At 47.5% G+C, this 17,738-nt stretch overlaps 1 protein-coding gene across 1 annotated transcript in view; it reads left to right on the top strand.

Moving 5' to 3' along the window:
* Positions 1 to 17,738, top strand: part of ENTREP2 (endosomal transmembrane epsin interactor 2) — a gene marked incomplete at its 5' end in the record, with an annotated part of 375,715 nt that overhangs the window by 337,145 nt on the left and 20,832 nt on the right. The window contains 3 exons of the mRNA XM_082618313.1: positions 7,745 to 7,852; positions 16,318 to 16,478; positions 17,028 to 17,163. Of these exons, the coding sequence (XP_082474439.1) occupies positions 7,745 to 7,852; positions 16,318 to 16,478; positions 17,028 to 17,163 (405 nt within the window). The remainder of the gene's footprint in view (positions 1 to 7,744; positions 7,853 to 16,317; positions 16,479 to 17,027; positions 17,164 to 17,738) is intronic.

Genomic DNA, 17,738 nt, shown 5'->3' on the forward strand with positions numbered 1-17,738 from the left:
TCTTGATCCTCTTTGTAAACTCATCTTTCTCCTCCAGAATTAGGGCCTGGTTCTGAGTTCTAATCCAGACCCTCATTTCTCCTGGCCAAGCACACCCTCCCTGGGCAAGTTCAGCTGCCTCCCTGGAATTGTTCCCCCCCACCTCCTTGCTGGCCACCCCCAAGCCCACAATACCAGTCCAGAACCATGCAGCTGCCTCCATGCAGAGGACCTCGGCCCTCTCAGATTCAGTGGATCCACAGTGAGCTCTTTCTCGCTGACCCTCTGCTCCCAGCAATTCCACACCCCTGCAGCCCGCCCTTTTCAGGAACAGCTGGCCCCTACTCAGACCACAGAATGACTGTTTTTTCTCCTTTACAGCCACCTGTTAATCACCAGGTCTCCTAACTGTCTGTCATAGTCACCTCTGTTCCTTGTCCTTACCTGTCCTTACCGTGGAAGCCACCTGTGGCTTGCCCAATTCAAACATTTGTATGTTCAGAATTCTTGAGAACTTCACAGTGCCTCCATCTCTCTTTTAACAGATCCTAGAGGGCATTAAAAGAAAATTGTCTAGTCTGGACCGCATGAGGAAATGTTCCATTATCAGTTAACTACAGATTGGAAATGTTACTTCTTACTGTAAATAGTATCCAAGTCCCGCAGAGGCGAAAGACTATCGTTTAAATTACTTCTATGGGTATTCCCATGAGTGTCTCTTCATTCTTTTTGACTTCATTCTTAATCTGCCTGGGTTTTTTTTTTTTTTTTTTTTTGCGGTACGCGGGCCTCTCATTGTTGTGGCCTCTCCCGTTGCGGAGCACAGGCTCCGGACGCACAGGCTCAGTGGCCATGGCTCACGGGCCTAGCTGCTTCGCGGCATGTGGGATCTTCCCGGACTGGGGCACGAACCCGTGTCCCCTGCATCGGCAGGCAGACTCTCAACCCCTGCGCCACCAGGGAAGCCCTCTGCCTGGGTTTTAATCAAACCACTTTCACTCACATTTAACCTCTGGCGAGGAGGGGGTGTTAAAACAAGTAGCGGTGGACAGAACCTTCAGGCAGCAGAAAAACAGCAGGATAGGAAAAGGGGGGCGGACGTCAGAATTCTTTTCTCCCATTAATTGAATGGTGGGAACAACGATATAAAATTTGTTTAGACCACAAAAGGGCATTCTGGTCATCTAATCATTCCTGGGGCTATTTTCCTTAAGCATTCATGGACGAGGCCTAAAAGTCCTCTGCTGAATTCATTCTCTGGTGTTTTTGAGCAGATGGAGGTCCTCAGGTGACTGGCCATACATCATGACCATAGGTGATGTTTATCAAACCTTGCTGTGTGCTGAGCATTGCTCTGAGCCCTTCACATCTGTGAACTAATTTCACCTTCACAACCCTGTGAGAGGTAGATACCATCATTCCCATTTTACAGATGAGGACACTGAGGCACCATGAAATGAGACCACTTCTCAAGGTCATGCAGGTCATAATGGTGGAGCGGGCTTCATGGCCCGCCTCCCACTGCCATCTGCAGTGGACACGTAGGCATGCTTCCCAGGACCACAGCTTAGCCACGGGGCAGTGGACACACATGCTCGGAACAAGCTTAAGCCCAGCGAGAAAGCGGTTACCTTCTGAATCACCAAAATTAAACTATGTTCACTGTCTTTAAAAAAAATTCTTAGAAAATTGATGAACCACAAATTCATGTATTACATATCTGAGGAGCAATTAGTTCCTTGAACAGAACTTTTATGAGGCATAAATTCCCTTTATCAGCAGGCCAGGTGACGGGCTGCAGCATGGTGTGTGTTCTGCCTGTGAACCAGTGTGTGAAAGGAAGGTCTTGCTTTACAAGGTGGTGATGAAGTTTTGTGGCTCCTGTATTAGGTGTTTCTAGTTTTGACAGACTCCCGGGAAAGGGGAATTTGTCCCTTTCTTGCCAGCTGAGTAAAACATCAGTGAAGTTACCTTCAGTTCCATTCTGTCATGCAAGGAGTAAACTGTCCTCTGATACATGGAAAAAGATGATACAAAATCAACACTGACGTGCAAGTGATGTGACCCATGGGCATCACCTAGTGATGAGGTCACGTCCTGAAACTCAGGGCCAGTGCCTGTAAGCCAGTCAGACCTGCAGGTGTCTTTTATTTAGGAAATAGCAACCTGAACAAGCCCCTCATTTGCACATTTTTCTTCCAGGGTTGATATTGTCTTATCTTTCAAAATAATGCTTAAAATAAGGTCTACTACATTTTCTTGAATCTTAAATATTCCCACATTCATCAAAATGAAAGAGCAGGATTTTCTTTCCTTTTTTTTTGGCTATCAAGAGAGTAATTTAAAATATATATATATATTATTAAAGATACTTTGTTTTTGCTTTTTTAATAAATTTATTTATTTTATTATTTTATTTTGGCTGCATTGGGTCTTTGTTGCTGCGCGCAGGCTTTTCTCTGGTTGAGGCGAGCGGGGGCTGCTCTTCGTTGTGGTGTGAGGGCTTCTCATTGTGGTGGCTTCTTTTGTTGCGCAGCGTGGGCTCTAGGCTCGTGGGCTTCAGTAGTTGTGGCACACGGGCTCAGTAGTTGTGGATTGCAGGCTGTAGAGTGCAGACTCAGTAGTTGTGGCGCAGAGGCTTAGTTGCTCCGAGGCATGTGGGATCTTCCTGGATCAGGGCTCGAACCCATGTCCCCTGCATTGGCAGGTGGATTCTTAACCACTGCGCCACCAGGGAAGCCCCCAAGAGAGTAATTTTAACTGTAGAGTTTTCACTTATAAATAGCTATAATCAATGGTGTACTTGCTAAGAAAAGAGATTCTAAGACCCATTTTAAAGCAATTAAAAATGTAGTTAACATCTGAAAGTAATTAATATAAATACAGGTAGTTATTACAACTGTTAAATACCTGAAAATGTTTCATAATGTTTATAGATAAATAACTTACTCATTTTGGTCGTGTTTGTCCCCAGAGATGAACATTATGGGTGCATTTCTGAACTGACTGAAATAAAGGCAAACATGATAACCAGTCACAGAAGACAGCAAAATGAATGGTACCCAACCTTCTCTGAGGCTGGTGACTTCCTCCTCTGCATTCCAGAACCCCCTGTAGTGAGCTAATTGAATTTTACATTCAGCTTTGCACACGCCTGGCAGAAGCTCTCCCAGGGGGGTTCCCTTTGCCAATCCCTAGGAGTTGACCTACTTCAGTTTCAAATCTGGGCCAGTCCACACCTCACAGATGAGACAGGCCACAGAGCAATGAGAAGACTCTCAAAGCCACACACCCAGCAGGAAGAGAGAGGGGCTGGAGGCTTCCAGTCCATGGATCTTTTGTGTGGTGTGAACAGGAAGTGATAGAAAGAAGATCAGGGAGATTTGGGGGCGGGGGGCTTCAGTGCCATCTTCTCTCATGGTCGTGTAGAGGCTGAGGGACTGAACAGGGCTGGCGCCTGCTGACGAGCTCAGTTGGTCTACAGCAGTCCTGGCGTCCTGCATTCTCCTGGACCCTCCTGCTCTGCCACCTTCCCGGCCACTTGCCCAAGCCTGGGAGCTGGAAGGTAGAGAGGCAGGCCAGTGTCCCCAGGGCCAGAGTGGACGAGGTGGAGCTGGTGCTTAGAGAGAACGGGAGAGCGCTGCCCTGGTGGCGAGGCAGGAAGGGGGCAGGAGGGAGCGGAAGGCCAGGGAAGGAGCGGTTGTCCAGTTATTGTTAGCCATGGGTTTCATCGCTTATTTTTTACACTATGAGCCTTTCCTCATCTTCCTTCATTATACCTTGCCTGATAACAGTCTCCTCTGGAATCTCTTTTTTATTAAAAGAAACAAAAACATGTTTAAAAAAAACTGGTGAATTAGCTAATAGTAATGGATATAAGACCCTTTGTCCTCTGGACAACAATATTTTCAACAAACAGGGGAATCAAAATCCTAAATTTTGTATGTTTCTTAATGCATAATTTCTCCTGGCTGTCACCTTTCTCTGTTGTGTTGTTAATATTCGGAATTTACTCGCCTTGGAGAGAATTTTTAAAGAATTTATCATTCATAGGTTTCCCTAAGTATCTCCTTTTGTTTTTGTTTTATACTTGATTCGTTATAGACATGATTTCCTCAATTGTATTTGAGGAAGTATGCAGAGTGGCCAGCAGCAAAACTCAGGATCCACCATGCAAGACCCACCTTGTCCTCACGCTTGCCATTTTGAATGACCTTGTCAAGAGATTTTATAGAACTTGGATTTCAGTGCTTGCCCATCAAAGGGCAGAGGTAAAGGCATTATTTAAGCCAGAAAGAGAATTCTGAAGAAACACACAGACACAATTCCAGGTGTGTAGTTATCTAGCAAAAAGCCATGCATTTAAACAGCTAGAAGAAGAAATAAAGAAGTCTTTTTGGTGTGTGATTCCAATGAATATGCTCCATGAGACATAAAGCAGTGTTTGCCTCATGACGCTTATTCAAACAAAAGGTTATGATTTGTGTTTATTTTTTGTGAGTAGTTTTACTTGGTTGCAAATGAGACTATATTCAAAATTAATGTTACTTTTAGAAGGGCATTCACTTCAACAATCAGCACCAACTATGTCCCAGGTTCTGCAAAAGGTCTTTCTATCATTTGTGAAAACAGGTTGCGTTATCCCTTTCCCAACATCAAACATCTTCAGAAGTATCCCATTGCCTACAAAATAAAATCCAAACACCGGAGCCTCTTCCCAACCCCATCTGTGCCTCTGCCGTTTCCCACCATTGAGCTCCCTTCTTACTCCGTCTTTAGCAACTTCATAGAGGACACTTGAGGTGGCCCTAAGAATGTTACAGAGGATACTTAGATGAGCCTAAGAGCCACCAAGAGCTTCTGGTCAAGACAGAGTTACAGGGACTGGATTTAAACTCCCACCTGAAACCAGAACAGCAACAAAAACCTGACAAAATATGAAGACATTGAACATCAGACAGTGAAGGACAGTGATCCTTGAAATATGGTCAACCAATGAGGGGAGAGTCTCCAGGGGACAGTGCAGGACGGGGAACTCAGGGGGATCCCTGCAGACTCCCTGAGTTGAGGTGACGGAGCTGAGGGTCTGAGGGAGACCGAGGCCTGGGGTTGAGAGTTCTCAGGACAGAATCCCGGAGGGGAGAGAACCCTGGGATCTTCAGAGGGTCCCCCTAGAGTATTCAGTTGAATGCTGATTAGCCGATGCACATGAAGAAACTATTTGAGTCTGAGAAAAGGATTAGAGGTTACAGTGTCCAGTACTCAGATTTGGGAGTAGCAACTCTTCCCACATTTGTTCAGAGTTCTCAGAACACTCTGACCTCAGGAGTGGAGAATAATTAGCCCTAAGCTGAGACTTGCTTCAGTTCTACCTAACAAATCTCCAAAACATGACTCTGTTCTCTGTATTCACATTTGCATGGTATGTTAACTTTGACCTCTGTAATATTATCATAATCACACCCTTTCTGGCTATTTTACAGGCAGTCTTGAGAACAAATGAGCAGGTTCTGAGGGAGGGGATTGGGCAAAGACTTCTGTAGTCACAGCAGCCTACAGAAAATTGGGGAACTTCCTTAAAGGATGCTATTGATTAGAACACGTGGGTTCAAGTATCCATGAGTAAGACCTGTGCATGCTCCCAGACTAGACCATCATTTGAAACATTCACAGTGCATGTACAATGCATGTTAACGAGGAAATACAATGAGTATGTCCCAACTCGTCTTGAGGATTTGTCAACCCCTTGATTAGAAAATTGAAACTAACCTCATTAATACCATGGTCTTTCTGGTGAAAGATCCATTTTTCCTAATAGTTTTTTGAGTATTTACAGTATTTTCTGCATTTATCGTATGAGTAGTGTATGAGTATGTATATTGAAGGACATATAATTATTCTAAATGTTTGGTCATTTTTGTGAATCGCGGTTATTTTTTTTTTTCTATTTCTGGCATGGATTTGACAGTAAATTATCTAAAGAAGAATGAATTGTATTTGGATAGTTAAAATTCTATGAGTGAACCCTCTGAGAGCATAAGACAAAGATATCTCATCTCGGCATCTTTATTCATCTTATTCTTATTCACGATACTTGAAATTCTAGCTAGTGCTAATAGGCAAGAAAAGGAAATGAAAGGCATACAAATTGGGAAGGAAGAAATTAAACATGGAAGAAAATCCCGAGGTCACAGGATACTAGGTAAATACAAATATTGATACAAACCACATTTCTATATTCTAGCAATGAATATGTAGAGATCAAAATTAAAAACATAAAAATAAACCTTAATCTAAACCTCACACCTTATTCAAAAATTAACTCAAAATGAATCACAGATTTAAATGTAAAATGTAAAACTATAAAAGCTTTTAGAAAAAAAAAGAGAAAATCACCACGATCTAGGGCTAGATAAAGATAAGTTGAAGACTGGGAAAAAAATTTTGCAAACCACGTATCTGACAACGGACTAGAATCTAGAATGCACAGAGAACTCTCAAAACTCAGTTAAAAAAGAAAAAAGGCAAACAATCCAGCTAGAAAACGGGAAAAGTTATGAGCAGAGACTTTACCAACGAGGATAAACAGATGACACATGAGCACTTGAAAAGATCATTAGCTGTGTGGGAAATGAAAATTAAAACCACAATGATATATCATTACACACCGATCAGAATTGCTAAAATAAAATAGTGATATCAAATTCTGGCACGGAGGCAGAGAAACTGGATCATTCATACATTGCTGGTAGGAATGTAAAATGTTTCAGCCACTCTGGAAAACAATTAGGAAATTTCTTATGAAACTAAACATTCAGTTACCATATGACCCAGCAATTGTACTGTTGGACATTTATCCCAGTGAAATAAAAACTCATGTTCACACACAGACCTGTGCACAAATGCTCCTGAGCTTTATTTGTAATAGCCCCAAACTGAAAACAACCCAGTTATTTATCAGCTGGAGAATGCACAAACATGGAACTCAGCAATAAAAAGGGATGAACTATTGATACATGCAACAACTTGGATGAATCTTGAGGGAATTATGCTGAGTGAAAATAGCCAGTTCTGAAAAGTTACATGCTTTATGATTCCAGTAGTATACCAGTCTTGAGATGACAAAATTATAAAAATGGAGACCAGACTAGTGGTTGACAGGGGTCTGGAAAGGGAGATTGAGTGGGGAACAGGGAGAGAGAGGTGAATGTGTCTATAAAAGGGCAACACGGGCGGGGAGGGTGGATCCTTGTGGTGATGGAAATGTTCTCTGTCTTGACTGTATCATTGTCAATCATGGTTATGATATCATGCTATAGTTTTATAAGATGCTACCATGGGGGAAACTGAGGGAAGGGTATCCAGGATCTCTCTATGATTTCTTACAACTGCAAGTGAATCTACAGTTATCTCAAGAAAAGAAGTTTAAAAAACTTGGGATTCTTATCAAAATTTTCAGTTACACTTTATAATTGACAAAGATTGCCCACCTACTCAAATGTTGGCAATTTGAAGATTTTCTTAGACAGTGACTACCTAATAATTATCAAAATTGTAAAATACATCAGTTAGTATCTAAGAGTAATTTGATCAACCATGTAGAAACCAAGAATAAGCAAATGTGTCTATAAAAGGCCAGTTTTGATGATGAAAAAAGAAACCCACAATTGAACATCCTCATCCTGGACCTTGACGGCAATGCCGAGGAGCCTGCCATCTGCGTTGCCAAGATGACGCTGACATCCTCCCGCATCTTTTCCCACAGGAACTGCTCTTCAGCGTGTGTGCCCTCAACGTCCTGTCCACCATCGTGTGTGCGCTAGCCACAGCCATGTGCTGCATGCAGATGGTCTCTGCTGACGTCCTGCAGATGGTGAGTGGTCCCCCTTCCTCCCCAGCACACTCACAATGGCAGGCTCCAGCCCCTCCTCCCCAGCCAGTTTGAGACCAATGTATCACGGACACTGCTGGCTTCCATCCAGAAGCCCCAAGGACAGTAAGCCCCGACAGCGCGTGGGGCTTGGAGATCCTTGGAGGTCACTCCATGCTGCCCTCTGGAAGACAAAACTCACACATTTGTTGCCACTGATGTATTTATTTTAGGTGTTGTTGGAGCTCCTTGTTGACAGGGTCCAGCTACCATCACGTGCCTCTAGATAGCCCCTGGTTTGTGCCCCTGAGTAATTTTAGCAACAGTCCTGTAGCCTGAGATGTCCTTTAGGCCCGGCACCTCCAGAGCAAGGCTCTGCTCAGAACTCACTTTTAATAAAGGAAGATTCAGGGCTTCCCTGGCGGCTAATAAAGAAAGATTCGGGGCTTCCCTGGCGGTGCAGTGGTTGAGAGTCCGCCTGCCGATGCAGGGGACACGGGTTCGTGCCCCAGTCCCGGAAGATCCCACATGCCGCAGAGCGGCTGGGCCTGTGAGCCATGGCCGCTGAGCCTGTGCGTCCGGAGCCTGTGCTCCGCAACGGGAGAGGCCACAACAGGGAGAGGCCTGCGTACTGCAAAAAAAATTAAAATAAAAAAAAATAAAGGAAGATTGTTTAGAAGATGAGTTCTTCTCAAATTGAAAAACTGCTCCTCTGTGCTTTGCAGATTTGCTAATTAACCCTGAGCTCAAAATCCAGCGACAGGTCACTGGCCAGCCATCATTAGAACCTCTGGCCAGGGTCTTAGAGAAGAGGAAGTGCTGGTCCCCAGGGGAGTGATGAGGCCAAGAGCAGAGGTCACACACTTATTAATACATGCTCAATAACTAATGACGGCTCTTTGTTATTTGTGTGAATGGAACACAGCCCACTGCTCAGTACGTTACCACTGAAGTCAGCAAATAAAGGGAAAGTGATGGGAAGACATTGCTGTTCATGCGAAGGGTAGGAACCCTGCCCTGCCTCTTCCCCGTGGCCCCTCCAAGACCTGCCCTGCCTCCCCTCCCCAATGTTTTAAGCATCTCATGAAAAAAAAGGCAAGTTTTTCTCATAGGAGCCTGTTTGATTTGTTGTTTCTCACCCACCCCGTGGCAGTACATCAGTTCATCAAGATGCAGGGCCAGAGAGCATCATTACCCAGGCGTTAAAAATTCATTGGCTCTAATCGTGTGCAGCCTCTTTCTCCCTGTGTACACCCACACAGCTGTCACAACCGGGCCGGCCTTTCTGAGAGGCGGCAGTTTTCTGAAAGATACCTAATTAAGCAGTTCTTCAGCAGCGATGAACTTCAGGCCTTGCTCGCTGAGGCCTCACGCTGGCGATTCTCTCCAGCGTGTCGTGTAACGGAAGGTTAAGTACTGTGGGGCTCCGGTCACCTCCGCAGATTTTACTCTTGATCTGCAAATATCACACCAATTTGGCTAAACTAACAGAACCACAGGGCTGGAAATGCTGAAGCTTTTTTTCCCCTAGGTTTTCAGAAATAAAATGCAAATTACCAACTGAGTAAGAAGAAAGTGTGTCGTAGCTAAAATAGTGTATGTGGTGAAACGTAACGTGCAGGTCATTGTCAGTCCTCCGTGTAGAAAGTGAGTGGCCTGGCATCCGGGGTCTGAGGTCAGCTACATCTGGGTCGGGGTCCCCGGCTTTTACCTACGAACCTCCCTGAACCTCATTTTTCTCACTCAGGAGGGACCCTTGTTTAAGTATCTGGTGAGAACTCAAATGTGAACTATTTTGATTCTTAAATACATGGAGGGAATACGTCCCAGTTTGTTATCGGGACATCACAGCTGTGACCGTGAAGGCAGTGGTCCTCGATGTACTTTATCAACCAGATGTAAAGTATGGCTGCAATTATAACAGCTGCCATTAGAACCCCTGGCTGTTTCATGGCTAAGTATTATACTTGGTGAGTAAGTTTGCTTCAGACTCCTGGCTTGGAAATAGAAATCGATGAGTTTGCTGCTGGTGTGTTCTTCTCCTTTTGTGACCACGGACTATGGAACAGACCAGACACTACTCTCCTCAGAAGGCTGGTTACCCCACTGACCTGCAGAGCCACCGGGGAGCCCATGACTGTGGCGCCCGTGGGACCAGCACCTGACCTTGGGCACATCACCACCCATTTGTCCCGGTTTCCTCTGCTCTAAGTAAGACTGTTTACATCCTACTGTCCTCATAGGGCCACTGAGAGGATGACTTAGATAACGTGTCAATGGGCTTTGAAAAAGCATGGTGGCCACATGGAGGTTGGCTGTTACCACGTGGGTCAGGGGCTGGGCCAGCCTGGCCACACGTGCTGTGTCCTTGGAGAAGAGGTGGGACAGCCCAAGGGGGTCATGGTTACGCCCTGACGGATGGGGCTGGGAGCTACGTTATCCCTGAGGATGCCTCAGAAGCTCTTCTTAATTTTTTTACAAGTCTTTTTCTCCCCCAGCTTTATTGAGATATAGTTGACTTTAATTTTCTTACTTCATATTGTTAAACTCTTTAATTAAAGAAGTAACATAGGATCATTGAAACAAATAAAATATAGAGGTATATAAAGAAAAAGTTGATCATCTCCCCTCCCCCACTGCATTCTCCTGAGAACAATTTGCAGTGAATCTTCCCTTTGTTTCTTGATTTCTTAGGACTTATAGAAACATACGAAAATAGTCTATCTTCCTTTTTTCCTCCCTCCCTCCTTTTCTCTATCTCCCTCTCCTTCCTTCCCTTTCTTCCTTCATTTATTCCTTCTTTTTTTGCCAAAATGGGATCACACCACGTATGTTGCTCTACGACTTAATCTTATAACCTGAAACAATCATGGCCATCCAGCTAAGTCAATAGAAAGAGAGATGTTTGAATATCTGCAGTGGTCCATGAGATGGAAGTCACGTCAGTTATTTGGCCATTTCTTTATCTGAGTTGCTACTTGTTTTTGATTTGGGTTCTGTCTCTGCCTCTGCAAATGGTTCTCCTTGTACATACAGTCATAACTCTCTGACCAACCTGTGCTGACCTGACTGGCCAGCCAGCTGCGGTTCTCCATCCCGCCTGGGAGATGCGCTTCCTGCTGCCCATAGCACACCCCCACTCCCTGCAGCCTCTGCGGTTCACCCATGTGCCATTTCTGCTCCCAGCAGTTGGGTCATCAGCTTTCCAAGGGACAGTTTTATCTATCCCCAGACCAGTTTAGGCCAGTGGTATGTGGACTCTAAGTGCATATTCTAATACTACGTGAGCCAATGAAATACGAGTGCAAGAAGAGAGTTATGTCTATTACAACCAAACTGAGTGCTCTGGAAAGAGTCAGTGAAAGAGGGTCACTAAATACATTGCCGTCAGTTTAGAAGTGGGTCAGACAACTCGAAGGGGTTGGGATAAAACCTGAAAAAAATTGAAGGGGTTTCTGCATACACATTGCTTCCCAAGTACCTTTAAGTTCTGGCTCTGCTGTAAAAACACAGAACTGGAAAGTCAGAGAATGTCTTACGGGTCTAGTTTAGGCAGGAAGAATCACGGGGCACCCATCAGCAGACTGTGACTCATAGCAAAGGCCTTAGCCCATGTGGAAGGAACCCATAATTTTATTCTTATTTTTGTGGATCAGCATTTTGGGATGATTAATAATTTGGGGAGAATTCATATAATGAATGCATATCTACGTGAGATACAAATTGTTATGTCTATTGTCAGAATTTATCACGCTGAATTCCTCTAATGTGTTTGGAAATAGTGGCAAAAGACCATCTGATGATAAAATTCAGTTTATTGATACAGTTTAGTGGAGAGAGCATTTACCTCCAAAGTGTCTATAATCTCACATTTTTAGTTTTATTTCCTAAGTGTAATCTCAGTTTTCCATTAAACTATTTTCCTCCCCACTTACTTTCTTGCCAGCCACCTAGCCTTGGGGACATGGTCTGTTATTACCTGCATCTCCATTTCGTACGCACTTGTTAACTTCATCTTTTATAGCCATCTATGTTCTCCACTCATCCTACGCCTTGTAAAGTAGAGCTGCTTCAGAAGCTGCAGGCAGGGTACCGTACCGTGGCCATCACAGACACGCTACTGTGGGCTTGCCCACGGAGCTCAGAATGGGTGCTGGCTGGACAGGGAGTGATGTAGTGCCCCCTGGGAGCCCCCAGATCACTCAAGTTCACCTGTATCTTCCCCTCTCCAGTTCTCCCCACTGAGGCCGGCCCTCCTCTGACCCACAGTGACCTTCCTTGAGGTCTGGGTTCAGCAGAAAGGTCTCTGGGTCGTAGGTGCTACTTACCCTATCAGATCAGGACCAATAATGGGTGTCTGCTTGACCTAAAAAGCCAGCTACAGCAGACAATCATAAAAATGATACATACCATGAACATTTTATTTTGGCTTTAAACATGCAAATGAGCATTTGTCCCCCAGTCTTGGTTTGGGGCTATGATCTTCTCTTTGATTATGGGTCTCTTTGGTGTATCAGGTTGTATTTACTGCATCAAATTCATGGAACTCACAGCCTCTATGATTTCCAGATTTAGTTCCTTTTGATTGGAGTCAGACAGGTGAAGCCATCTGCATGCAGAACTCCCTGGATATTTTACGATTCTTCACTCTATTATGACTGCCTGGCCAGGACCTACCTTGGCAGAAATTTCTGCTTAGCTATCGAGTCTTTCCAAAGCCTTCAACTCGGTTTTCACGGAACAAGCAAGTTTTCCCATCTGCATTCATATTTCATTGCAAATTACAGTAGTAACTAAAACTGGTCTGAGCCTGTTTGAGGAGGCAGCCCTGCTCATCCAGGGGTGGCAGGACCAGAGAGCAGCAGGGTGACCGGGGCGGGCATCACTCCAGGGTCCAGAGCACAGGGGGAGAGCTCCAGCTCACCAACAAGAAGTCCATTCAGAAAACTTTTCCTGTGGCAATAATCCTGCTCTTTCTCCCAAGGGTAGCACGTGCCTAAGATGGGTCCTACCTCCCAGAACAAACCCCTGAGAATGGGCTTCTCCCCAGCAGGGTCTAAAATGCAAACTCCTCTTTTATGGATGATGAGGGTTGGGCGATGATGCCCATGCCAGGTGTGTGAACACCTCAACCAGGTACCAACCTCACTTCGCTCACCAGGCACAGGTGTACCTTTGTCACCACACGGACCAACCAGGGCTTTTACAGGTGGCCCAGGGCAAGCACAACCCCCTGGGAAAGAAGGGATGCTTCAGGGCGCGTTTCCTCCCCAGCGCACCCAGATGCAGGCTCTGCTCTGCGCCTGGCCATCACCCTGCAGATGAGGGGCCAAGGAGGGTGCGGGTGGGCAGCAAGCATTTCTGGGGGTCCTGAAGGATGACCAGGAGGTTGCTGGGTGAGAGGAGGCGGGATCTGGGGAGAGAGAACGGCCTGAGTTTGGTACTTGGGGTTGGTTCCAACGGCAGAGGGAGGAGTTTGGGGTATCAGTGGGTTAGTGGGTAAAGAAGCTGGGAACTGGGTGGGATTCAGGAAGCAGAGGTCTCGTAAAAGAGTTTTAAAAGGGAGCGACCTCGTCACATTGGATTAACTGTAGCTTTAAAAAAAAATTATTATTTAATTTATTTATTTATTTGCTTGGTTGTGCTGGGTCTTAGTTGCGGTTCGTGGGCTCCTTAGTTGTGGCATGTGAACTCTTAGTTGTGGCACGCATGTGGGATCTAGTTCCCTGAGCAGGGATCAAACCCGGGCCCCCTGCACTGGGAGCACAGAATCTTAACCACTGCGCCACCAGGGAAGCCCCTAAACAAAGCTTTTTAAAGCAGAACAAGAGGAAGAAGACCAAGGCAGAGAGATGATTTAGATGCTTCTGCAAGGAGGAGGTAAGCTGGGGGCTGCCGGGAGGTGGCAGTGAGGAGGTGTGTATTCACCTTCAGAGTGGATGCTTATAGCACCTGCTGGGCCCTCGGCACCAGACCCCATGATGGACCCCATGGCCGGGGCCCAGGAGAGAAAAGGAGCTCGACATAGCTCATACGGGGAGCTGGTTAGCCAGGGGTGGAAGGCAGAGGAGCAAGGAGCGCCTGGAGGTTACACAGAGACGGCAGCAGAAGCTCTGCCGCCCTTAGAGCTGGAGGACATAGGGGAGGAGGGGCAGGAGCAGTGACAGGAACCCCCCCTCCCTGCCGCCTCTTCACCAGGTTCCCTCTCGCATCCCCGTTGGCAGAACCTAACAGGACTCCAGCTGCAAGGGAGCCTGGGACCGTGGGGTGCAGACCTTCAACACCCCTGTCTCAGAGCAGAGTCCAGAGCTGGTGACCCTGGGCTCCCATACAGACGCTGCCTCATCAGACAGATATTGAAGGGTGTCAAGGGAGATGTCGGTGTGACTCGCGGGCCTCCGGCCGTGGAAGCCAAGGAGCCGGGGTAAATGCTGCTGAGTCTGACGTGCTTCCACGAAGATAGGCCAATGCCCCGCCCTGGAAAGGCCATCTGGAGTTTAGGGCAGAAACGGAGACGGTCGTTTAGCCTTTAAAAAGCCTCCCTTGTGTGGCTGCATTGACTCATTTAAACCTGCTAATAGGATTGCCTGGACCTCCTCACCTCTCTCATTCCTGGTGGGACTGGATCTTCCACAGAAAAGTGCTTTGGCTTTTGCATTTCATGCTTGAGTATGTTATTGATTTTTCTAATTTCTGATAAGGCTAATTCAAAATCTTCCCCCATGAGACCTCCAGGACCTTTGGCTTCATACTGGCTGCTCAGCTTCCTGCAGTAGCTGCAGGGCGAGCAGCTTTCCAAAGTCAAGGCTGGCAGACAAATCCACCCTGCCCTTGGCCATGGATGCACCTCTATCTCAGACCACTAAACATACAAACTATGGGTCACACCAGCTGGAGGGGCAAGGACCGTGCTCTGTGTGTGAAGAAGGCAGGTGTCACACGTTTAGACATGTGCAGTCTGATGTGTCACACATTTAGACACGCCCCCACCCACCCCCAGTTCTTTCTGCATTAGTCTAGAGCATGCTGATTTCATAGCATTGGACTGCATTCAGAATCGCGACCTCACCCGTACTTGTCCAGAAATGTACCACCACCCCACCCGCTGCTGCCAGGAGGCACTTCCTACCACACAGCTTCAGTAGAGCTGCTGCCCAGCTCCAGCACCCTCGCTGGCTCCCCAGTGCCCCCAGAATTAGGAAGTAACTTCTAGAGCCTTACTGAAATTTGCTCTCTGTAAACACATCTTCCACTAGCTCACCTGTTTTTCTTGAGCTCAGAGCCCTTTCTGTGAGCCGACTCATTGAAATCCTCCTCATCTTTCAGGCCCATTCAAATGTCATCTTCTACATTAACCCTTTGTGGATCTCTGCAGGTTTCTGCAGAGCTTGGAGAGTTCACTCTTTGCTCACGGAACTGTCCTTGCTTGGCCATGGACAGTAGACTCTGGGTCCTGGCCTCACCCACCCCTTGCCCCCCCCCCATGCAGTGGGAGGTCCCAGAGCATAGTGTTCAGTAGCCTGGAGTCTGTCCACAGCTGGAGGCACTCTCGGGGAGGTGTCCCCTGGACCTGGAGCCGTGCCTCGGCTACCTCCACGCCACAGGTCATCTCTGGGGAGCAGTGGCCCATGGAAGGAGCAGCAGGTATTGGGTGGTGCCTCCCAAGAACAAAAATGGAAAATGAGGCAGAGACAGCTTCATTTTAAGTGATTTGACCTCACGTTGCTCAAGCAGCCTCTCAGTTTTGAGGTTGCCCCCCAGAATGTTCTAGACCTCATGAAGGATTCTTTTCCCTCAGAGCAGTGTTTTCCAAAGTGTGTGAATTCCCTAGAACTGCCAAATATTGATGGATACTATGTGTCCAAAGGGGCCCATCACAAAATATTTGAGGAATGTTCCATGAATGGGCTAAACAATTTAACGGATTTTTTGGTGCAGGCCTTCTCAGGGCCTTGAACACACTCATAAGGCACATGACAGGGCCCCAAGGAGGGAGTACCAAAGTGGCTTTTCCCAAGTTTATTTCACTGTAGGGGTTGGGGAGGGCGTGGGAGGGACATCCTGAGAGTCTGATGTTTTCTCAGGAAACTCACTCCAGGAAGTACTGTCTTCAGCCTTGGGCGGCAGGCACCCCTCTGACCACAAGCTGTTCATCAGAGGAGACAGGTTTAGTAGCAGGGACAGAACCTAACTTCCCCCGGACTGTGCTTTGCCTCAGAAGACAGGCATCTGCATAGCAGCGTGGGAACCGAGTGTGATGGGGCTCCGGAGCAGGGGGTGTGGTCCTCCCGGAGCTGCCGTTTTCAATGTGTGTTTAGCCGTCATGGTTTGACGGGTTAAAGTACCTGAGTTCCAAGCACATCATTAAAGCTTCTGCACAGTTACCTTTGTCAGACATAACGAAGACGTATGTCATAACGTTAGAGCCACAGCAGCCGTCCTGATCTCGGAACCTCTCTGTTTTGCAGTTCCTTCCACAAAGGGCGATTTCTGCCAGCCCGGCCTGCATGACCCCACATGGCACTGTCCTCCACCAGACCCTGGATTTCGATGAGTTTGTGCCCCCGCTGCCCCCTCCGCCCTATTACCCCCCGGAGTACACCTGCACGCCCACCACTGAGGCCCACAGGTGGGTCTTCCCTGGGGACACCTCCCTGAGCTATGCTGGGGCCCAAGGATGGGAGGCCGTCATTGGGGGGTGGGGGGTGGGAGGTGCTCCTTGTCAGGGAAGGTGAGCAGAGGGGGAAGCGAACGAAGGCCTGTTGGATCAGACAGCAGAGCCCGGGGAGGTGGGAGGGCTCAGAGCCCCGTTTCCACTGGCCTCACTGCAGGGCATCAGAGAAGAAACCCAGCCAGGCAGGAGCAGCCCTGTTCCACTCTTCACGAAACACAATACTGCTGTCGGTTTATGGTCATTTAATAGAACATGTCACATTTAATTAAAGATTGAATCAGCTGTATGATGGTTTTAATTGTCATGGAAAAGGCCATAGAGTTTACTGAAAGTGTCAGTATCTTTCCAGCAAAAAACACAAGTGAGGGCTGCCTAGTGAATGAGGCTTTTATTTCACGAACACGAGAATTCCAGGCGGGGAATCGGTCTGATCGCGTTGAGGGAAACGGGAAGGGTCCGGGCTCCTTACCCAGGGAGTGATGTTCCGCGATTCTGCCTTTCCAGGGGCCTCCACCTGGACTTTGCTTCCTCCCCATTCGGCACTTTGTACCGAGTCACCATCAACAGCCCAGGCCTGCTCTACCCCGCCGAGCTCCCGCCGCCCTACGAGGCCGTGGTGGGCCCGACCCCCACCAGCCAGGTGAGGCCCAACCCCGACAGGCCAGTTCCCCGTTCCCGGTCCTGCTGCCTGCGCTGGCATCTCCCTCAGCCTTTCAGCAAACCTGTGGGACGCTGGTCGTCTTAGCCCGGTTGTGGGGGAGCACAGGCAGCAGGCGCAGAGAGCAGATCCTACAGAGATGGCAGCCAGGCGGGGATTCCAACCCCATGTCTGTGCTGACTTTCCTTGCCTCCCCTCAGATGTGCTGGGGACACAGTGCAGAAAGAGCTGGCCCAGGCTCTGACCCGTGGGCAGAGGCCCCCCGGGGTGGGGTTGGGCCATGGTCTGAGTATGCAGGGGTCTCTGGGCTGTTTCAGCTACAGGCCACTATCAAAGTCATCCGGACACCTGAGAGAGCTCGTCTGGATTCCTGGTCTTGTCAGAGGCCTGGTGGCTATAGCCAGGGAGGTGCCTGATCCCAGCGGGCAGGCACTCGGGACGTGCGGCCTCAGTTCCCTCATCTGTGAAATGGGGTCATAATAGTACCAAGCACATCGGATGGAACAGGATGTTTGTAATGGACAGGACTGGGCACATGGTAGGGTCTGACTCAGCAA

Source organism: Mesoplodon mirus (assembly GCF_964341445.2).
Source record: "Mesoplodon mirus genome assembly, chromosome: 4".
In the NCBI taxonomy this organism is placed as follows: domain Eukaryota; kingdom Metazoa; phylum Chordata; class Mammalia; order Artiodactyla; family Ziphiidae; genus Mesoplodon; species Mesoplodon mirus.